Raw genomic sequence first — 23,915 nt, 5'->3', positions numbered from 1 at the left:
CTGCGTATCCCAAGAGCGCTTCAGCTTATGCTGGGTCAGCATTTTCTGGTAGCAGGCAGACATTTTAATTCCCTAAATTACATCTACTGTAATTTATTTGTTATTATTATTATTATTATTTAGTTCAGCTAAGCAAAGCAGATCCAGATCATCCCACTTCCGACACCATAACAGATTGATAATATCATGTCCTTTTAGAAACTGGTGCTGGCTCTATGCAGGATGTAACGCCACCCATGAAGTTCCACTTTAGTCTCACCAACCCCCAGAATATGTTCCCTAAAGTCAAGAGGTCATCAGGATCACTGCATAAACACAAAATGTCACTACAGTATATTATTTTTGGTCTAGTTTCTAAAGCAAATATCTTAATACACTTGAAATTAAACAAAACAAACTTACGAGTAACTTTTGAGCAAGAAATAGGAGCTCATTTTAAGTAGATAATTATTGATGAAAAGAACAAGAGAATTTTACCATATTATGAATTATGATATATTAAAACTGGGTGGCATTAAAACAAAATGTCTCATTTATTCCTGAATCTGTTTAGATTGGAGTCTTATCTTTTTACCTTCTTCATGTTATCTGTATTCTACATGTTTTAGTATTTAAATCTGAATTTCTCTTGCAAAGGAAGTTAACAAAATTACCATTTGAAAACCTTTTGATTTGTCTGATATTAACGTTTATTTGCCTATCTAAAACATTTAAGTGCAACAAAAAGCAAAAGTGTTGCACGTACTCTTTCACTGAACTGCAGTTCTTACAATAATAGAGTATTTTCACACCCCTCCCTGCGTGTGGAAGGGGGTTGCTGGAGATTGCTGCCAGGTCTCCTTCCTGCAGTGAACACTCCCCAGTGGGTCCTGGAAGGCTAACTGGTAGATTGCAGAGGCTTCCCAGTGAACCGCGACTAATACAAGCTGGGGATTTTTTGCTTTCGCCGCGTCCATGGCCGAAAACCAAAATGCTCCGAGCAGAGCGCTAGGCTCCGGACTCCTACTAAACGGATGAGCGAGCCAACTCATGTGTGAAGAACAGTTACAAAAAATAATGTGTGTGTGGAAATGTCTGTTTGAGAGTTAAAGAGTAGAAAACACTCCAGTCGGGTGGCTGTGTTCTCATCCAGAGTTCTGGGTTTCCCCCAGAAAACTTGCTAAGCCCGGTGTTAGCGGTGCTGAGGTGGTCCACCAAGCAGGCCGCCACGTTTTTCTGTCAAAAATGTTACAAGATGACAGGAAATGTAAAAACATTAGCTGCTTTGGGCCCCTCAGACTTTCAGGGGCCCCCAGAAATGATGAAACTTTACCAAAGACTGTAGGGATAGAATTTCAATGTATTTTTTATTGAGTATCTGAATGAATGGCTTCAGCATAGATTATTAAAATATCTTAAATTGTTCTTCATGTAAATGTAATACTTTAAAAAGTTAGCTAGTTTAATTTGTAACAGTGCCAAACAAAATGATCTTGTATAGTTGAATTGTTGCGTTACCATGACTACAATCTGAAGCTGAGTTTGATCTTTTTTAATCTTTGCTCCATTTTTTCACAAATACATCCCAACACATAACCAATTACCACTGATTCCTTTTTAAGATTCTGAATCTCATCAAAAATAGCAACTGTGTTTAGACAGATAATGTGGAAAACTCAACACAGCTTCCTAGATTAGCTTTCCTTTTTCTTTTTCCTCACACCTGGTGAGTAACTGAGCTTTTACCCTCCAGTATCGTTCTTGGAAAATCAGCCGTTTCTCTTTCGTTCTTTCTCGTCTTTTTTTGTGTCTCGCTCGAGTTCAGTTCCTCTTGGCCATCGATGTCACATGTGGCACATGTGTTAAAATTTAACACATCATGTGTTGTTTTTAACACATCTGTTGTAAGAGAGTAGGTGGAGAAATATGGTTGAGCATCTTCAGATCCATCTGTGACCTTTCTTTCTCCAAAAAAAAAAAAAAAAAAGTGTGACGAATTTTCCAAGTGAAGCGCCTCAGTCCCTCTGATGTTCGTAGCCGAGCAGCTCAGTGAGAATCTCTGTTTCCTCCACTGGAGTGATATTGATGAGCCACTGCTCATTAGCTGTGGGGGAAATAAAAGTCTATTGAAGCCTTATGCTATATTATTAATGTTATCAAGAGCAAGATCACATGGGAGACGCTTTTTTAATTCATAATCAGAACTATGCTTTTAATCTGTGTGGATTAATCAGTTTTACTTTTTAATCACTTGTTTAATGCTGCAACACATTTTGAGATCAGACTAGTGGGAAGTCTCTAAGGAATCCTCTGTGGAAGCCGTGTTCAGTAAAATCACGTTCTGCTTGAAAAACTTAATGGTTTATTCATAAAGGGAAAACGCTTTCTTCTCATACTATATCGAGTGTAATTTTAATCAGTTTTGAGGATTTTCAGACGTCATTTTCCGTGAATCTGCCAAAGCTTTCACAGTGACAATCTTTCATCTCCGTTTGTTTCTGCGGCAGCGGCGATGCGACCCATGATGTCAGCGTTCCTCTGAAGGAGCAAAACTTCCAGTTTTTCCATTACAGGATTCTTACAGGAGCTTTTCCAGCAGGACGTCGTCTCGTCTTCCTGCTTTGATCGTTGGAGTCCAGCGCCGGGCGAGCATGTTTTCCCCGTGAGACATTTCGATTGAGATAACAGAGCTGAATGTCGCGCGTCTACAGTTAGCATTAAGAATGTAGTGATGCTAACTATAGCACCAAGCACATCTTCTGCATATGGTAAAAAACAAAAAATGTCAAGATGTCAGAGTGCCATACAAAGTAATCAATTCTGTACACATTCTGTAATATATTTTATTTTAACTTTAAGCAATGGACCAACAGGAAGTACTGCAGTACTTTTGAATGTACCTCAAATGAAAATCAGCCTTGAATATATATCAATTAAATGTTGCTCAACCCACTGCCTTCAAAAGTTTCTAAAATACAAAAAAAGTGTTAACAGTGTTCACCTCTGTACAAATCCAACTGCTCCATAAATGTTTGTTAGGGAACAAACAGCATCCCTGGGTCAGGGATGTGGTTATAAAGACGTCTATAGCCTCTGTCCAAACGACAGCCATTAGTCTTGTAAGTCACAAGTTTGACCTTTCATCAAACAGTTGTAAAAAGATAATTTAATAGAGCCGTTTAATAGAGTCCTATTTGCCACAAACCGTAAAGGGGACAAAGCAAACTGTGGGAAAACGTGCTTTACTCAGATGAGACCAACTTTGTTTTTGTCCTACATGTAAAGAAAACCCATTAGATGAGAGATGAGTTGAGGTTTGGGAGAAAGCTTGAGAGATGCATGACTACTTCTGCAGATGGTTAACAGCTATTATGTTAAGAAACAATTAAAGTTAGTTTTTCTTTCTTACCAACTGATCCTACATGTTTGGTTTTAGAGAACCAAAGTCTACACAACACAGACTCTTGATATTAACCATCAACTGTATATGGATCTATGGATTTGAACTGTTTTTAATTGCTTACCATCAGCATTAGCCTGGTACAAACCAGTGCTTTGTTCTGCGCTTTGCTTCGTACAGATGGGGTCTGGACGCTCTGCTATTGAGAAACGATAGCTTCCTTAAACTCTGTTAGAGTTTTAAATGTTGTTACCCAAATCTAAAACAGCGTTAAAAAGAACATCAACTTCTCCTTCTGTTTGCTGATTGCCCCAGCAGAAATTCTACTGGAGAAATCCCTTTCAATGGGAGAAAGCCCAAACGGAAACCTGAAGTGATTCAAATGACCAACTTCTCAAATATCTTAGTAGACGAATGACAGAAGGTACTCTATTGTCCTTTGCTGAGGAGGCTGCAACAAATACCAACAAAAGTCTTTTATATCCTCCAGGAAAAATAAAGACAAATAGATAGATTCAATAGATATGAAAGTAACATAATTATGTAACAATATGAGAGAAAGTTTCACTGTCTTGATTTGAACAATGTCTGTAAGTCAACAGCTGTTTACAAAATATTAGATTAACACAAACCAGTCAAGCGACATCGTGTTATTGTAGATATCTTTGTATTTAGTTGTTGAAGTTGATGGAGTTCATCACCATCGTAAACAGATTTCTGGTTCATCTAAAGGCATTATTTAAGGTTGTTTTGTTTCTGGTATCTTTTACGTCAAAATTAGTTCAGTAGTAAAACAGTCATCAGCAAAGGTTACTGTACTTCCTGACTTGTTTGGTCGACTTTTCTCAGATTCTGAGTGTAACAAATACATTTTTCTCAGCAGGCTATCCATTCACAATGATTCTTATTAGGGTATTTAAGTTTTCTTTTCTTACTTTTTTTTTTCCTGCACTTGCCAGTTAAAAAAAGTTCACTTTTTAAAATCTTTGTAGCATTTATCTCATGAAAGAGTTCACAGATGCATTTGTTAAGGAATCATTTGCTGTATAGTTCCCATCGTCTCCCCCAATTAAAACCCACTTTATCCGTAACCAACATCATTCATCAGCGTATTCAGATGACAAAGCAACATTCCCCCTTCCATAATGTCATCATTGTAATTTTGTACTACAGAATTCCCACTGGGAATGTCCTGAAGTGATTAATCTCAGTCTTTTTTCCTCGGGATGTAGAAAACTCAGAGCTACGAGTCGCAAACACAGCTAGCATTTTGTTGTTGCAATGAAAAGAAAAATACATCCTATTACCTCTATCCCGAGGGTGAGGGTCCCAGATCCATTCAGCCCCCCACCACACACACACACACGCACACGCACACACACACACACACACACGCACACACACACACACACACACACACTGTAATTAGATCTCATTCTGTGGATCTGCCCTCCTATTTAAACTCGACACATGTTGCGATCGCATCCAGTCACACATGCAGATGGCAGATAAATGAATTGCATCCTCTTGTTTACCACAACCTTCATGAGTCTATAAAAGCCTGCAATTATTAAAGAATGTTTGAGTCTTTTTTTTATTTCTTACCCCAGTTGGTGGAAACTCATTTTATTATTAAGCAACTCCTTTCATCAAAACCTGTTTTTGTCTAGATAACAGCGCTGGTGTTTACTCGTGAGACGGACACAAGGTCAGAAATCTGACCTTAATTGTTGCAGAACTTCCACGGTGAAGCTCGTCCATTCTGCTGTGTGCGGATGAATTAATGACTAACTGAAGGCATTTCCAATTAACTTGCTCAGCGAGTTGCAGAGCGCGCACGGTGAAACGTACATGTCACATTTCATTTTCAATAATTAATGTTTGTACCATCGACCTTGCTCCAGTCTGTGCCTGTATGTCTGCTTGTTACTGTGTCCAGTCCAGTCCAGTGGCCTAAATGGAGTGAACTCTTTCTGTAAACATGGAACTTAATGATGGAAATAAAAAAAAAGCGGCCGACAATCAAGTGAACATCCGCCACAACACTTGGTGTTTTAAACAGGCCGGTGAAGGGAAACGACGTGTGAAGAAAGAGGAACAAGCTAATGAAAGGGCAAAGATGAGGTGAGAGGGAAACAGTGGTGAGGAAACCAGTTAATTAAGCCAGCATGGCAGAGAGCGGCGTGAAAACAAAACACTTGGACTCAGCAGTTGTGGTTTCAGAGTGAATGAGAGAAGACTTGGACCTGGAAGCTGCTAGTTTTCCGTAGCAACTGAAAGCATGTTAGCCTGCTAGCATGTTGTTTAAGGTAGGTTAAATTTAAGAATGAAGTCAGGATTGTCCATTTATCCTTGTGTAACCTATGTTTATGTTGGTTACAGCTACAGTATGTAACTTTTACAACAATATGTTTGTTGCATGTTGAAGCCTTCCCCGCTGAGCTCCTCCAGACTAGCGGCAGCAGCAATTAGCCTGGTGCAACTACGTCTCTGCTGAGCTTCTTATACGAACCGTTTCATAACCCAGTCTTTCTAAACGGCAGTGTGGGGGGTTGGGGGGGGGGGTCAGAAAGAACAGAAGCTTCTTAAAGAAACAGAAGCCAATTTCAAGTTGTCACATACTGCTTTGATGTTATGTCAAATTTCATTTAGTTTTGATTTTTACAGGTTTTTCACAATGACTGACAGTTTATTGTGCTAATAAAAAGGCACAATGTGTCTGGAATATACATAATGATAATGATAGTATCATTATATCAGTCAATAATCACTAGGTAACCAAAGTGAGTTAGTTGATGCTTTGCTAGCTGTGAGAGGTTGAGTGGCTAAAGTCAGTCTTCTGCCCACATCTCGGAGTTTAGTGAAATTATTGAATATTCTATCAGACGTATTGTCTGTTGAGTTTAATAATGTGCGTATCTCATTGTTGCTGATTAGCACTGCCTTGTGTTGGTGTATTTCATTAATAACCCTGCTAAAACGTATTGGACTTTCTGACTCCAATGTAACAAGTTTTAAAAAATCAACGTAGTTAGTATTTTCATGTCCTCCCCAGATTTCCAACATTGCTCCAACATTGCATAACATAATTAAGCAGCCTCGTCCAGGTGTGTCCCGCCTCCCCCTGGAGTCGCAGTGTAAATAATTGAATCAATTTTGATTTATATGCACACATTTCTGCCAAAGTGAAGCTTTTATGCAGTGGAACATGGTGAGCTAAAGCAGAAACCCTAACCCTGACCTCTGTTGTATGCGGACATCTGCAGGGGTTTCCTGTTTGTCAGCGTTTCTTGGCTCTGCAGAGTTCCCATTAGGCAGTGCGATGTCCCCGCCTGCCTCCTCCCTGTGTGATCCGACCGTAATCAGTTGACCATCTGTCAGCCATCACTTAACGCGTTCTTCCCTCCCGCTGCGCACTCGTCCTTCGGGGGGCCGGTCCCGCCCTCCAAACATTAATTGCCTCGATTAACATTTGAAATGGGATGGGTAATCTGTTTACCTTGGCCAGATGAAGACGGGCGAGATGTTTATTAGATTACATCACACCTCGGATGATGACATGAATTCTACCAAACCCGACACGTGCACAGCCCGTCTTAAGCCAAATAATCCAAAGTGTCAGAAAGTCTTTGCTCTAATCAGATCACACAAAGACTTCATTTGCTTAAGTTCTGTAAGTTTCAAGGCCTTGCTGAGTCAGGTGCGACAGGCTTACAGGATGAACTTGAAATGACATTTGGATTACAAATCACAGCTTGTATTGATCTGTCATAACCAAACTTCTTCAGTGATCAAGCTGGATCTTATGAAAGATCTATGTTGCTATGAAAGAGGCCTGATGAACTGTAAAGGTTGATGAAAGGTTTTAGTCCCATCTTTCTATATCACATCTAAAACCAGGAGTGTTCATCTTGTAAACCAACGAAGAAGAGAGGTTCAGTCGGCCAATGTCTGATCCTCTCTGTGCTTCAAACCTGGCATTATCTCCGTTCAGAGCAGCTAGTCGGATTACTTCAGTGCTCTTTTGGAGCAGGATGATTACATATGTCGGTGCCATTCCATTTAAAATGTTAAAGGAAAGTAAAAGAAACGTAAAGTCAGTGTGAAACGAGGTAAACAGCCTGCGTAAATCTCCTAAAACAGCAGGGATGCGATTAAGTCTTCCTACCTGGGAGGGCCGGAGATCTGAAGGGTGACTGATCTGGATTCAAAGAACTGACTCGTTTTAAGAAGCCAGGCTGGTGTGATTCATTTTGTTCAGGCGATATTAACTTCAAGGGTATAATTTAGACTGGAATCATTCACTCCTTAACAACCAACCAAATTATGTTAAATATTCTAAAAAAAAAAAAAGAAAAATCATTTAAATTAATGACTACAATTTCATTTGACATTTTAAATGGCCTGTACTTGTATAGAAAGTCCAAGGACTCCAAATGTTATAAATGTTTTCATCTCTGCATATAAAAACAGGAGACAAAAGAGCCGGTCAGTACAGTTGGTACTGCTAGCAATAAAGATTGGTCAGGGCCAGTTTATTGGAATTGCAGGAGTCCAGTCTAAATATGATGAAGGCATAAATATATTTTTCAGATCTTTAAAAGGATGAAAAGATTTTGCTTTGGCAACTTAGCATAAAACTAGCTATAAAAGCCACAACAGAAGTTATGCTGACAGGGAATTCAAGCTGTGCTAAAAGGAAGTTAGCATAGGTTAGCATAACTTTTGTTTGCTAGCAGATTTTGTTGTTGACCCTACTGGCTCATTATAATTTTGGTTTGGTTTGGATAACTATTATGTTTGTATTTAAGGAGAGGCAGATTTCTGTTCATTTCACAAATGTTTTATATTTTTCACATTCTTGAAATTCTGTAGCTAACATTAATTTTGAATTGTTTGCCAAAATTGCCTTTTAATCCTCCCACAGTTCCAAGAGAGGTCGAGTTGACAGTCAGATCACTGAGTGTATGTAAACTTCTGACTTTGGCAAAAGGGGTAAAGAGGATAAAAAAATATCAGATTTTTCCCAATTAAGTAAATAGAAAAGTTGTATGTTTATGTTTAATATTAAGGTAAAGCTGTCTGACACGATGCCTCACCACCCTAGAAGTGGCTACTTTCAGAGGGGAGTGGTGTAACAGCTGCTGAAGGACACAAAAAGGGTTTGGGGAATTAACAAGGAGATGGATAGATAAAATTCTCTGATATCACAGGTCATAACTTCAGAATATGTTTCTGCTATAGTGATATTGCCTTAGAGGCTTATGACGCATAAGCCTCTAAGGCAAAAGTAGTGCACCTTTTATCTTGGATTGTTTTACAACCAGGTGTAAGTTATACTTTTGTATATCTCACTTTTTTCTCAATGCCGCTTCCCTAAAGGTTATCATAGAAGAAGAAAGCTGCTCAGTGGAAGATGAATAAGTGATTCATGTCAGCGAAAGCCGATGAGAGATTCCACATAGAGATTCCACATAGGCTAAACATCTAGACGGTGAAATCTTTAGCTCTTTGAAGCTTCAAGACTTCAGAGAGTGAAATCATGTCCTTGCTTTGGACAAAATGATTGAGCGTCTGGAGACGGATCAAGGCTAAAACCAACAGAGAACCTTTTTAAGCTACGCTAATTAGCATGAAGCAGAAAACTCCAGAGAACAGTCGCACCCCCTAATGACCAGCAGTCATGCTTTCAAAACAGAAGACGACAATTAAGGTTTCCTTTTCGATTCCTGAAACTTTCAAACTGCTCATTGTGGCGTTTAGTCTTCCTCATGTCCTGTTTAGCCAAATCCCAATCGGCCCACTGGACAATTACACTAACCCCATAATAACGGTTACAAAAGGGGACATGACTATTCATTGTCTGCAGTTCTCTAGTCAATGTAACAAGTTCCACATGTAGTAAAACCAGCTAACACTGGAAAAAAAAAAAAAAAACTTTTCACATACATTTTGACAATTGAAGAAAACTCAATTCTGATACCAAATGTAACAGAGAGGAACATAGCACCTGGACAGAGGCTGTACCAAATCATTCAGCTCATCGAATGATTCGAGTAACTTAATTATTTAAACTATTTGAGGCAAATTATCTGCCTTGAAGCTCCATTAAATTATGTTTTACTGTTTAGCGTAATGTGTTAAGGCCAGATGATTATTTGTGTTGCACACAAATAATCCGCCAATGAGTTGTTGATGAATACCATTAGCCATTAGCATAACATAGAGAGAGCAAACGGCCTCTTTTCCCCGTAGATGTTTGGGTTTCTGTCGTTTTTCGGGGCCCCACCATCCTGTCGCTCACATGGACACAAAACCTATAAAAAGCTGTGGAAAGTGAGAATTCACCTGTTAAAATGGCTGAAGTTGAATAAGGAAACTAAAGACTGAAGTATTATTTTGTTAAGTCTCTTTGTCAGCCTGCTGATTTATTATTTTTATCATTAAATTAAATTTCAAATTTTTGTGTAATTTTTGCCAAGATTTGATTTAAACAATTCACTATTTTTGTTACAGTTCATTTTCTAAGCTACAGTAAAGTTGTTAGGATGCACAAATATGAAAATTTGGGTAAATACTATGACCACAGCTGTTATGGCAGAATTTACCAATATTTTATTTGATTATTTGATCAATCATCAGAATAATTGATAGATTACTGGATTACTTGATCCCAAAAAGTAATTGTTTACCACAGCCTTAAACTGGACAAACATGGCCGCCCACAATCATAGAGATCCCTGGTAGGAATGTGTTTAAAAATGTGACAGTCTATTTAATTTTGAACTGTATAATTAATATAAAAACAAAATTTAAAGCTTGAGAAACCTCTAGAGTACGTAGTGAACATCCAGAGTACCTGACCTCACAGTCAGAGCATCAGAGTGATTTACTAGCTTCTGTAAACATGATGCTTAATAAGTCACTTATAATAAATGCAAACATGGATCCTGAAGCATTTTTATCCAGTCAGATGGACGTTTTATTTGAGGCACAGAGCTCTGATAGGAGTCGATCCTGATGCAACAGGCTTCAAGTCTTTCATACACGACTCTGACGATCCATGATGAACGCTAACATGAGCGCATGGAGTAATCATCCTCAGGACTTGCATGAATCTGTTTATATTTATGTTTGATTTTTTTAATGCACTTCCAGAAATTCATCATTTATAAGCACCATATTTTAGTATTCTCCCCTGAGATGTGTGTCATTTTGCATACTAATCATCATCCAGATAATTTAAGAATACGCTGCAGTATGCCTCAAATCATTTACAAAGTGCATAAACAGGAAGGATTTAACTTTCAGCTGCTGGATTTAAAAACACCTTGGATCATCCTTCATGAACCGTCATGTTGGGCGGATCCGGTTCAAGTGGAGCCATCGTCACTCTGTCTGCTGACTAATCATTTTTGACGTTTGTGCCTGAGGTTGTTTGAGGATGAATGTATGATTGGAACTAGATCATGAAGTATGATCATGTTTGCACTTTTCCTGCCTATTCTTCCTGTTAGCCAAACAAAATACAAATAAACTCCTGCAAAGATGTGAATTAAAAACTATAACAAAGCAGATGTAATGATTTATAATGCGTTTATTCTGATTTTACTCAGATGTTTGTATCCAGTTTTGATTTTCTTTCTTTTGCATCATGTTTTTGTGCTTTGGCATATTGTCGCCCTACTCCGCTACCATCAGTCACACATCCCAGATGATTTGGACTTGACTCACCGTGCAGCTACAACAAGCGACCAGATGGAGTTGGAAGACGCTAAAAACAGGAGAAGTTGCTCTACGACGCCAGGAGGGGGCAAAGTCAGAACTGGAAGTATGTTAAACTGGTGGCAGGCCTTCATTTAGAGAGCAAAAGTTTGAACAAATATGTAAAAAAGTTACATACTGCACCTTTATTGTCTGGAACACAGTCGCACGTCTCTTTTCATTCGTCTCAGTCTGTTTGTTTTGCATCTCTCCACGGACTGCGACGTGACTCTATCAAAGGTACAAAGTGTTTCTGTAAATTGATAATCAACTGCAGTCTATTACTGAAAATCCTAAAGGTAAAGACAAATAAAACTCAAGTGCTGATCCTATCATTTTTTTCTAGGTGAGGTATTTGAGTTTTTTCCCACCGAAGCCCAAAGCAAATTTAACCCGATTATAAATATGAAAATATTGAAAAGTGAGCCATAGAAGCTTCCTCCTCCTTCAGTAATCTGTCTGGATTCTTCTTATTTTTTGCTTGGTTTTCTTTGGCTTCACGACGGCAGAATTTCTGATTAATCTGCGTTCCTTTGGGGATTCTGATTGGTGTTTTCATAGAGCGTGTGCCCCTGGAAAGCCCTCTATTTATAATTGCAGCCCAGTGCGTCTCAGAGTCAAGAGTTTCATTGTGTAATTAGTCTGTGAGAAACATTGGTGGGAGTTTTAATCCCAGACTCCGATGGATGTCAAAGAACCTTTTTATCAACCATCGGGATCTGCATTCATTCCTATTAGAAGAGTGAGAAATCACTTTGACTTTCTTAACATCTCCCTCCTATGAGCACGTTTTCTTCTAAGTGTGAATCCCTTTTTTGTACAGTTGTGTTTTTCTGTTGTGATCTGCGTCTCAGTTTTCAAGCCAGCTGTGTGTGCCGGTGTGTGATGAGGCTGTAAGGTCTGCCTGAGGGGCAGCAGGTGGCAAAGACATAATTTGTTTCCAGCCCCGTTGGATGGAGCCGCATTTGTCACTGCTGCCGTTTTGGAGCCCCTTGATGTCTAAAGCTCCTGAGTGCAGAAATAGAGAAAAGGGAGTTTCTTTGAGTGCTTGTGTGGCCATGCTCAGGCCTTCTGCTACCGTAATAGAAACATCATAAACTCCAGAGCTTTTCTAATGCATGTTGACAAAGAAAAACCATAATCACTTATTTCAAACATCAAATAAAAAGACTCATCTTTTCTTTTCCGACTCTGTCAGAAGTTAAATCAAACCAAACTTCTCTCGTTTTAGGTGGGCTAGAAATTGTTTTTATTTGCTAAATGCCACAATAACACGATAAAAAATACGTCAGAAATTTATTTAGTAATTCATGTCTTCAAAATCAGAAGCTAAACAGCAACATGACTCGATCGGGTATTTGAATTGTGAGTCACGTCTGAATGTGTTGCAGTTTTCCTGCGAAGCTAAAAGCTGTTGTGTCTAAACACTGTACCTGCAGTATTTTTGCTGTTTTGTTTTTACATCAGAAATACTATTAACAGAACTAATTGTGGACCACAAGGCTAATTTTTGTGGTGATCTTCCAGAAGTATTTTGTGAAAATTACAGAAATCTTTAGTTTCTTTGCCTTATTGAAAGTAATACATTGTGTAACTCATTAGTTATTGAAGACACAAAGCATGCATTGAACAATACGTTTGCATCTGCTTCTATTTGCAGCCCTGGTCGAGGAATGCAAAGTATTTGCTATGCTGTCAATGAAGGGAAGGCGTTATTGTGTGCTTGGCTAAACATCATGAATATGACAAAGCACGAACAATGTTGAGCACAGACTTATCAAGAACAGATCAGAGATGCGTTGTGAGTAACAGCGAGCAAACAGCTGGAGGCTTGAAATGTTCCCCCACAGGAGCAACAAATCACTTCGGTTGGGTAATGCCGTAAAACGCCAAATTACTATCATATTTTGACTTAAAGCAGTGAAAACAATGAAAGTTTTATCAATATTGTTCATTCATAGAGCCACTTGGCAGCTTTTACTGTTGTTATTAAACAGCAGTCATTTTATAAAACTATCTATCTACTCAGTCGGTACCTTATATTGTCTAAAAACGTCAGATAGATTCTCCAGATACAAAACTAACAAAGGTTAAAATCTTCATTGTTTCTTTTTTTTTCCATCACTAAGATTGACTTTGAAACAATTACATAGATTGAAACCAGCATATTATCAGATTTCATCATGTCAAAATCTGCCCAGTAAATGATCAGAAAAAAAATAGATTCCAATAGAAATGTTCTGCTGTTGCACATGTAACGCAACAAGATCTTCCTCATCTTAAATAACTAAATACATTCACCACTGGTAGAGTATTGTAATTCAGTGACTTTTGAAAGTTTTTCGCATGGCGTCATAAAGCTAAAGCATCACCGTCATTGGTAGTTGATACTGTAGCATATGTATGAGATCATTAGCTAAGCCGGACAGGTACAGATTACATCTAATCTCAATCTACTACTGAATAAGGGTCAGTTCTACTGAATTTTTGGAATTGATTCGCTCACCTCAGCATGCCAAATGCTTTAAGTGACTCCAGTGGTAGGGCAGTCTGACCTATTATCTGATAAATCTAGCTAATAGTTAGTTGACCACTTGGAAGCAGTCATTAGCTGTATCTCCATTGAACATATAATTGTGCAGAAACTCAGAACGCAGAAAGAAAGTTTTGGTTGTAGGATCAGGTGATTTTTCGGCCGTATCGATGTTGGTGTATTTCACAAAACTGCAAAGGAAACACTTCTTTTTGCATCATACAAGTCATGTGACAACCAAACATCGCCACTGGTGTTTAACATGTTAAAACATGTTAACGCGGCATGTTTTTAATAGCTTATTGTGTGAACTAACTTATTCACATGTGATTTTAGTTGCGTTACTTAATTAACTGAAACACAGCAGTTGTGAACTTGTGTTTTTTTGACATTAGTAGAATACTGACAAAGGTTTACACACATTTGTGATGGGAATGCAGCTGCAGACTTTGCATAGAGCCCTGAACTTCCATCCCAAGACAGTTGAATGTTCAATAAGGACGAGGAAAAAAACATGACTGTGACATCATGGTTTTAGTAGCTTATACTGTATTTGTTTTTAATCTGGTATTCTTAAAAGCGGCCCTACATTCTTCAGCATTCCTTACATTAGTAAGGCACTCAGACATGTTTTGAAGACGTTTTACATTTTTTTAAAAACAGCATCATAATTATAAAACAATAATGCTGCCAGAGTGTTACTAATTCACTTCTAATTTTAGCTTCAGGGCCAGAGGAACCACACAGAGAGAAAGAGAGGGAGAGAGAAACAGCTCCAAGTTGGGTTTAGAAAGAGTTCAATTCATGCACACACACAAACTCATTTCCACAATCCACTCAAACCGTGACATTTAAGGGATCCGTGGATGGATTTAAATGAAATTATCTGAACTGCTCTTGTTTCGGCACATTTGGGGTAAAGATGTGGCAGGAAACCATCAATAAGGAGCTCCATCCTGTTATTTATATAAAATTATTCTTTATTTTTTTACACATCTTTAGCAGTAATGCTCATGAACCAAACATCGTTCTAATGTTTTCACTGTAGGCAACCTCTTGGGATTTAAATGCTGGGCTTCTCCAGAGTCTATCAGGTGTGAAAACACAAACTCATAAATCAAAATGATCATTTTTATTTAAAGTGGAAAAGCGAATTATTTACTGAACAAGAAAATTAACTCCATATTTTTCTGGCAAATCTTCGGCACCTAAAAAATGCAGGAGGATGAAAACCGGACCTCACTGCTTCCAGGTGTCCAGGTTTTAGGAACCTGAGCAGAACAACGTAAGTTCAAATGAAAAACTGTAACAGAGGCATCATAATGAAGCATAATGGAAGTTTCCCCAGTGCCTGATTGAACTGTTTACGGCATTTAATCGTTTGCAGAGGTAGATTGAATGTTTGAATTTGATTGATCGCTCGGTCCTTTAATTTACAGGAACCAGAGAACAAAACGAGTGTCGAATTATAATCACCCATTTGAGGTGTGAACATAACGGTGATTGTAGCACCGACGTTACTGCAGAGAACGACAAGGTGGAGGTCAGAAAGGAGGGAGGAGGACAGACGGAGCAGCAGAGCAAAAATGGAAGGATGAATCTGTTTGCTATAATTCTGTCAAAGACAATGACCAAACTTTTGATTCATAGGTGAAAACAGAACACAGAAAGTCTTGTATTCACATTCCAACGACTTTGTAAAATAAAAACAGTAATATGAGGATCTACCAGGGAAAAAAACAGCACAGAGTGACTGGTTGGGATCAGACTGTGATAAAGACAAGGTCTGAAAACTGTTAGACACTTGAGGAAATTAGCAAAGGGATACGAAGCGAAAGTCAAAATTAAGATAAAGTTCTGCACTATGATGAGTCGACATTACAGTCATCTCTGCAGACAGACAGCCGATGGTCTCTAAAGGCCTTCTGTCAGGTTGTGTTGAAGTTTTTTCTTTAATATGTTGAACTTTTCTCCCCTAACCTTGAAGGATGACTGCACAACATTAAAAACCTGAAACTGATCACCTCCTTGTGCTGAATTTACCTCGGAGACCAAACATCGTTCTAATCTAAAGAGCGGTAGGACCACTGAAGAGTTTGAAATCATGTAAACACCAACCAGTGGCATTTAGAATCAACAATTTCCGGCTGATGTTCTGCTGTGAAAAAGTATTTCTGCCTCTTACAAATGTCTAGTTTTGCTTTTTGGTCACACTTAGGATGTTCCAGATCAAACTAAGTTTGATATCAAGCAAAGAAGACTTCAGACAACATGCAGTTTTTAAAACATTATCAGATTAACCAACAATAAAGTTACATGGTTACATAAAAAAGGAGCTCAAAACTATAAGGCAACAAACATCAGGGATTTTTTTAAGTTTAGGACTTCAACTTTACTATTCGAGTTTGCCAAACTTTGATTTCTACGTTTTTGTAAGTCGACCAAAAGTTGCAGAGACTTTGGATTCAAAGTTCTTAAAGCCTAAAATTTAGAATTTTCTAATTAACATTAAAGTGCCAGTAACAAAATATGAGTCTCAAATTTATGAAACTCAACTATAGTTTGCAGACATTTAAAATGTTAAATTCTAACAAATAATGAGGCGTAAGTGTGGATACTGTTTACAAACCAAGAAGATGTTTTAATCAGTTCATTCATGAGTTATTAAAACATGAAAATGTTTTTCAGAAAGCAGCAGGTTGGTAAGGAAAACTCTTTTCACTCAAATCGATTCTGGTTATGTTCAATATTAATATATATTTAATGATATGAATCAAAAGCAGAAGTTTGTGCTTGTAAAATTAAAATGATAAATATAAACAATTCTTCAGAGTTGGCAAAAAAATTTACTTTTCAACATTTTCTCACATTATAAACACAAAATTAAGTTGTTTTTTTAAAATCATAATTTTATGTGACAGACCAACACAGTGAAGCATAAAGCTTATGAAACATGCAGCTCTTTCTGCTTGTTTTCTTCAGCCAATCTCTGGAGTGTTTCTGGTTCCTGATGTTTTATTTCACCGCGAAGAATCAAGTTTCATTTCAGAAAGTCCTGACTTTACAACGAAACCCGCCCTGAGTTGATGATGTTTCTAATTCGGTGGAGCGGAGCAGAATCTATCACATGTCGCTGCAAAGGCCTGTATCAGTAAATCCTCTCAGTCTTGGTGTGAATCAGATCTCGGCGCTCTATTCGTCTTGCATTTACACCGGTGGGTTTTGGTGACTGAGAGCAAATGGAGGCGCCAGCAGGCGGCTGATGTGAGATAAGACTTTGCTGGTTGCTGTTACTGATACAGACCAACAAAACCAGGTTCTCACAGAGACGACTGCTCTTTAATCTGCTGCGCTCTTCTGAAAACTACACCTGTTCACTCACTGCTTTTATTTGTACCCAGACCAATATGAGGAACTAGGAAACTGTACACTTGGTTCAGAATATTACAAGACAGAAAGACATTAAAAGTCAGGATGATAACTATAATGTAGATCCACTGATTCACTATTAATACCTGTGTGGGTCCAGATGTTGAAAATAATTCTAGATCTGATATCAGGGACAATCATCCCAATACATATGGGGAAATCTATTCATTCTAATTCTATGCTTTGTGGTTTATGTGACGTCTTGCTTTATTATTTATTCCTCGTTCTGTCTGAACCATTTAAAGGTTTGTTGTCGTTTGTTTTTGCCAGTTTTAGTTTATTATTTATTTTACATCGGCTCTTCTACTCTTAGTTGCACTGACTGAACAAATTAAACTTATGTTGTTTTCACATGTTCGACCAAGCTTGTGAAGCTATTGGTGTATGTAAGTGTTCTGTACTATATTTTAATGCAGCACATTTATGTCTCCATTTTTAAAAAAAAGGAAACATTTGTAGTCAGTTCAGCTGTTTTTCTGTATCGGATCGTCCTGGCCAATACTTAACCTCAGATATCGGTATCGGCAGTGAAAGAAGTGAATCGGTTCATCCCTAATCTATATACAAGTTATTGTTTTGGACAGTAAGTTGGTTGGTAGTTTGTTAAAGCTACTTGCTGATTTCTTCTTGCTGTACTCCCCTCCTTGTTTACCAGAGTTCCTGGAGCAGCATTTTAAGATGATGACGCCGCTACAAGTCTTCTTCTCTGCCTTCTCTGTCTCGTCTAGCGACACGGCGGGAAGCTGGAGCTCAGCCCAGCAGTCAGTGATGATGACACACCATTAGGCCCTGGTCCTAAAGGCGCTCTGCCCCGCATGTTTCAGATGTTCCCCTGCTTTGAAACATCTGATTCAAATCACTTCAGTTTGGTTGTTAATCAGCCATCAATTGAAATCAGGTGTGCTGAAGCAGGGAAACATTGGGTTGGGAAACGCTGCAACACTCGAACCGACACAGAAACCGGCAACCTTGTGGTCACTCTGCTCTCATTCTACCATCATTTCACCAATAACCTTTGACCCTTGTGTCTAGAAATGGGGTCCAACCGACTTCACACACGTAAAACTTGTATCATTTGCCGCAGTTCTCTACGTTTACCTCCGTCCTCGCACGCACAAGGGTTAAACTGACATTAATGTTTATGAACTCTTCGGACTGGGAGGGCGATTGTAATAAATCAAGAGAATCTGTTATACTTCCAGTTGTCGGTCAAAGTACCAAGAACATTACAAAGTCGGTAACCTTTGTCATTAGCTAAAGTCCAATTGCAGGAAGAAGGTTCTAAAGGTATTTTAGAAACAAACAGCTTATTACAAAATGTTACGTGTGGAAGAAAACTAAAACTGGAAATCAAAAAGTGTCCGTCTATGTAGAGAAATATCTCAAAAGGTGACTCTAAATGGTGCTTGACTTGAATACAAATGTGTGCAACAGTTTTCAGATTAATATTTGCTTCCACATCACAATTATCCACTATTCTCTACTAGACGATCATTTCAAATCCTAATAAAATACGTGACGAAACGCTGAAAGACCAAGAGGTATAATTCATTTGACTTGAAAGGTGAGACAGAAGAGATGGGGTAACTGTGGGTGTTTCTATGGTAACTGCGCAATTAGCTGGAAGAAAACACCAGCACAGCTGAACTGACATCTCTGCCTTTTCTCTCAGATCAAACCAAACAGGAAATCCCCAGAGGAAAACACGGCCGGACGTGAAGGAAAAGGTCAAACAGTCATGTCGGACGGCGTTCTTCTCTTCTTCTCTTTGGCAGCATCACAAACACTTTTACCTCGACAAGAGGAGTCGGCTCTTAAATGACGAGTTCTCTCATTCCAGATTTTATTCTCACTCTAATGATTTGGAGCCAAACAGAAGAAAAGTTAAGATCCAGGTGAGAAGAATCTCAATTTAGGCTGCTGATGCATTCCTTCAGCCCAGAGATGAGATTCACTCTGAAAACCTTACAAGCCAAAAAACAAACAAACTATCTTTTAGAACTACAGAAAACTTATTAAATATTAATATTATTCTATAAAAATAAAGTTTCTTGTTAAACTATTTGCTATCCAGTTATTAATCTAAAAACATACACTGCATTGTTTTTAAGTCAAGCAGAAAGGGCAGAGCCTTTCTCATGCTGATGTTATTCTTTTTGTGCTGCAGATATATTCTAAATTATCAAACGAGTTGTATTTTAGACAACAAAATGTTTTTTTTTTCCATTTAAGTCATTCATTTAACTGGGATCTTTTAATGTATTTCTAATATTGCATAAAAAATGGAAATTAAATGGAAAATTTGCAGAGTGAGAGAATTTTTCATATCATTCTGATGATTAATCAATCATCAGAGTAACTGATTAATCAATAACTAAAAATAAATGTTAATTGCTGCCCTAACTGTTACAGAAAATGAGAATCATTATATTGTTTACCTTCCCATGAATACTCTATGTTGGTCCATCACATAAAGTTCTGAAAAAGTTTCTGAAATCTTTTGCCAGGCACCAAAAACACCTTCACTGTCCTCGCGGAAAGAGTTGAGGAAATATAAAGCTGCAGCGTCGCGTTATGCTTCCATTCTGTAAGCAAACATCCAGACGTCCTATTGATTGCATCTGCTCTTCATGCTACATGGCTGTGATTTATTGCACCAGATCAGCTCCTGCAGAGTGTGAATCCCTCAGCAAACAACCCTAAACTATCACAATATAGAGCTTTGACGAAGACCTCATCGTTTCCTTGGATACCGTATCTAAACTGTTTGCTGTTCACAACCTGTGCCATGGGGAAGACAATCGGAAGAGGGAGCGCTTTGTTTCAGAGCGTGTTTAGATAAATCATGGCGAGTCTTCCTGGTCTCCCTCTTGCTGGCAGTGAGGGTCTGCTGAAGGTATCGGGTCTTAACCCTGAGTGGCCAAAGGGAGGTTATTACTGATGAATGCAGCAGATTCAGATGAATTCCTTCTCCTGCATCAATAACGCATGAACAGAGATATTTCAGAGAAAATCTGAAATAAGAGTCCGGAGCCAAGAGGTTGATATGTCGAGGACGGGAAGCCAATACTTGGACGTTTTCCTACTGGGAACATCTATAGCACTTCTCATCTTCAAGGACAAAACAGACTGCTCTGTTGACACTGCTGCTGGTGGAGACGGGAAAAATGAATGAAGTCACTCAAAACCAGCATCCCAACGTGTTGACACATCATTAACGTCTGCTTTGTTTGCCTTCAATATTTCTGCCACAAAACTGGCTAAACCCTCTCAGATTTTTTTCCTCCCCTATTTCAAACAAGACAGGTTAGCATGGTTGCTAAGAAATAATTGAGCAAACTGTTTCAATTACTTTCAAGAAACTAATATTTTTTTTAAAAAGAGAGAATTATTCACTAAAATCGTTCACCACAGTATGACCCGAACCGGTTTTAAAGTGAAAAGAAGAGGCTGAGAACAAACTGATGCGATGTTCATCACGCAACAATGAGAACCGATTTTGAAAGTTTGGCTCGACCATACAGAGGTTTTTACGAGGAAAAAAAAAAAAAAAACAGATTTGAGAAAACATTTCTTTGTTCTCTCAGAGTCATTACAACGATGAGCTGCTGGCACATTTTATCTGTGTGTGTGCCAGGATTTTTTGCTTGTCATTTGTCTCTACCTGCTCTCTCTCCCAGCTGCACCTGCTCACCTGTGATTAGCTCTTTTGTCATTTGGCATCTCTCTCATACTACAACTGTTTGCTAAATGGTTCCCGGTCCCAGTTCTGTTCTCTCGCTTCACTGTTTTCTGTTCATCATTAAAGAGACCCGTTCAACATGATCCTTATCAGCTTCTGCCTCCTAACTCGCCAAACACAATGATACCTGAGGTTATCTGGTTAAGTGGGGATTGGTGGATGGAAAAACAAAAACAGAGAGTCAATAAACTAAAAAAGTTCAATGGACCACTGACCTTCAAAAAGCAAAAAAACAAAAAACAAATTTAGTGCAAAGTTTAGGACATAAATTAAAGTTTCTTGTTGGTTTTAAAAATACCTGTGATGACCTCTTAGAGAAGCGACCTCTTGAAGATACGCATCAGAAGATGGGAGAAGAAACAAGGTTGTAAGAGTCAGCCATGTTTTCAAAGAAAGGGAGGTTGGGACTGCCAGAACATGAGCTGAACAAAGACAACAAAACACTCTCCAGCTTTCATGTTTTTAAATGTCAAATATGTGAGATTCTCTGCTTTGCTCGTGATGTTTTGTTTTTTTTTGTTCTTTATAAAAATGACAGGTAAATACTCTGAATGCCTCCCAAAAGCACTCGAAGTCCTGCTGGACGACAGGACTGTTATTTGTGAAAGTTAAATTACAATCATTAGATGTGGGACTCTTTGGCTGTTTTTTTTATTTCCCTCACTGTATAATTCCACATTTTTTGGGGGGTCCAATAATTACAGTTACAACGGAAAAAGCAGAAGTCTGAATAAACATTTCAAAAGCAGAATTTAGAAGAAATATACACAACCCTAGATCTGAAGTGGTGCTCAAACATGACAAGTCACAGCAACTGAAGCTGAAAGTGCTGAGAGTCTTCACGGTCCAACGGGCAATTTCTATCTTGAGACCAGAAAAAGAAAAGAAAAAAAAAAAAGAAAGAAACTCTATAACCTGCTGAGATGCAAAATTTATTTTACAGTTTCTGCAGTGAAAACCATTTTCTGTTGAAATCTCTTCAGAATCTCCCAAATGAAGCTGCAGGAGGCGACAGAATATGAGACGCTCCTGTCCGGAGTTCAATAGCATCGAGTTCAGGAGAATGAGGTTTGGGATTTTTTTATGCTCTGGTTTTAACTGCCTCTGTGTTCAATACCAGATTGTGTGCAGACAGCAGACACTCTTACCTTGGGTAAGCATGTGTTCAGATGAGAACCTGAGAACGATATACGCACACAGCTGTCCCGAGTCGGTCACACACACTTCAGTGCAACAACACAAGCATAAATATTCCAAGTGGCGTTTCTCTGAGAATTTCAATCTATCAATTTCTCCCCCCAACCGTACCTTCAGCATCACTTTTTAATGACGTGAGGAGAGCCGCTTTTCTACCCTCTGACACAACCTCACCCTTTCTGCTCCTGCTCATCTTACATTTATCTCTTTCCCCTGTTTGCCTCCAGAGGCTGGAAGCCTGTTCAAGGACTTAAAGCCATGCAGGCATATGACACTTTCAGATGAAGTTGCTGAGCCTTAATGCCTCCCAAATCACATGTCTGTTATTCAAACGGCTGCAGTTTCAATCGTTGTGCTGTGGCAGCTGTAAAGGAAGCACATCGAGTTTTAGAAGTCATATTGTCAAGGAAGTTTTTTGATTATATGAGCCAGAGTTTGAAAATATCGCCTGATGTCCTTGAGGCTTGTAATGTATTCATATCTTTATAACCTTTTTAAATGTTGTCATGTTACAAGGACCAAGACTTTAAGGTGCTATATATGATATTATATTTTATCACATTAAAAATTTTAGCATAATTAATCAAAATGTTTTTTTGTTTTGTTTTGTTTTTTGTTTTTTACATACAAAACTCTCATGTTGGAACCTTTGTATTTACACGTTTCTGGTACATCCCAAAATCTGACTCACATCACAGTGGGCCAGTGGGCGTCTCTTGGCCCACTGGGTTTTAATTTTTGCTTCAATAAACGATCTGATTGGACGCTGGAAAGGATTATTGTTGCTTTCATGTCGTAGCAGAAGCAGCTAGTCCATCAGTAAAGCTATTCAAGCATAAAGGCTACGCTAAACATAAAACAGCAACACAGACATCCCCAGAGCTAATGTCAGCAGCCTCTAAAGAAGCTACATCAGGGTTAGCTTCACTCAAAGCTCAATAAGTATAGTACTATTTTGCACCAATCTGATGCTTGAATAAACTAAACTGATTAAACACAATATAATTGTTGTTGAACTCCTGTCTACATATTCAATATTTTAGCAGCAAAAAGGGTTTTTGAATTCAAAATGTTGCTAATTTTGTCTACATATACTTTGACTGAAATGTGATTAATTGCGATAAATTAACTACAGACCCTGCAATTAACTCAATTAAACATTTTAATCCAAAAACAACCACCACTAGACATCATTGTGTTTATCAGGCAAAATCGGGAAGTGGAATAAAAACCCCCCATCAAAACATATTTTTTTAAAATAATTAAAAATTAAAAATTTAGAGGGACCAGGGCAGAGTAGACCCATAACCGCCTCGCCTGGTATGCTAACCCATGGGAGGTCAGGAAGGTTGGATGCCTGTAAGAGGCCTGCACAGCCCGATACGTCCCCAGAAGCCATGGGCTTCCACACAAACTAATCGCAAGATAGATCCCATACAAACCCAGAAGCTCTTATGCTTAAACTTAAAACTGGTTGTCTAACATTTGAAAGCACTCACTATGTCAGATGTTGGAGCTTGTGTGTCCCTTATGGCCCGTCATGGATGTAGGAACATGCAAGTACTAAAGTTTATGAGCCTCAAGGAAACCAGAGTGTGACCCCAAAAAGGAAAGGAAAGGAAAGTGTGTGTGTTGCATTTAAGTGCTACAGATCACATGTTTCAATGTTTTAAGACTTTTGTTTAAAGCAGGGTCAGAAGATTAACATGAATCAAGATAAAGAGGCACTCAATCCCCTTTCATCTCCGTAGGATCTTGTTGGACACCAGGAGGGTGAGTTGGAACATTTATCGATTGCAGGCGGTGGTTTCCGAGTCAACACTTCCTGCAGCTATCGCCGGCAAAGCTTCGGATCTGCTACGATTAGAAAA

At 38.5% G+C, this 23,915-nt stretch overlaps 1 protein-coding gene across 2 annotated transcripts in view; it reads right to left on the bottom strand.

The window, feature by feature from the left end:
- Nucleotides 1–23,915, bottom strand: part of uts2r1 (urotensin 2 receptor 1) — a 54,231-nt gene that overhangs the window by 11,537 nt on the left and 18,779 nt on the right. The window contains exon 4 of one of the 2 annotated variants that reach the window (XM_088016553.1): nucleotides 11,288–11,374. The exons of the other annotated variant lie outside the window; for it this stretch is intronic. Within the exon in view, the coding sequence (XP_087872679.1) occupies nucleotides 11,331–11,374 (44 nt within the window). The 3' untranslated portion in view covers nucleotides 11,288–11,330. The remainder of the gene's footprint in view (nucleotides 1–11,287; nucleotides 11,375–23,915) is intronic. 2 annotated transcript variants of the gene reach the window in all.

This window comes from Poecilia mexicana, unplaced genomic scaffold (genome assembly GCF_051168715.1).
Source record: "Poecilia mexicana isolate PSO_F unplaced genomic scaffold, ASM5116871v1 scaffold_19, whole genome shotgun sequence".
NCBI lineage: Eukaryota > Metazoa > Chordata > Actinopteri > Cyprinodontiformes > Poeciliidae > Poecilia > Poecilia mexicana.
This window is presented reverse-complemented; position numbering and strand designations above follow the sequence as displayed.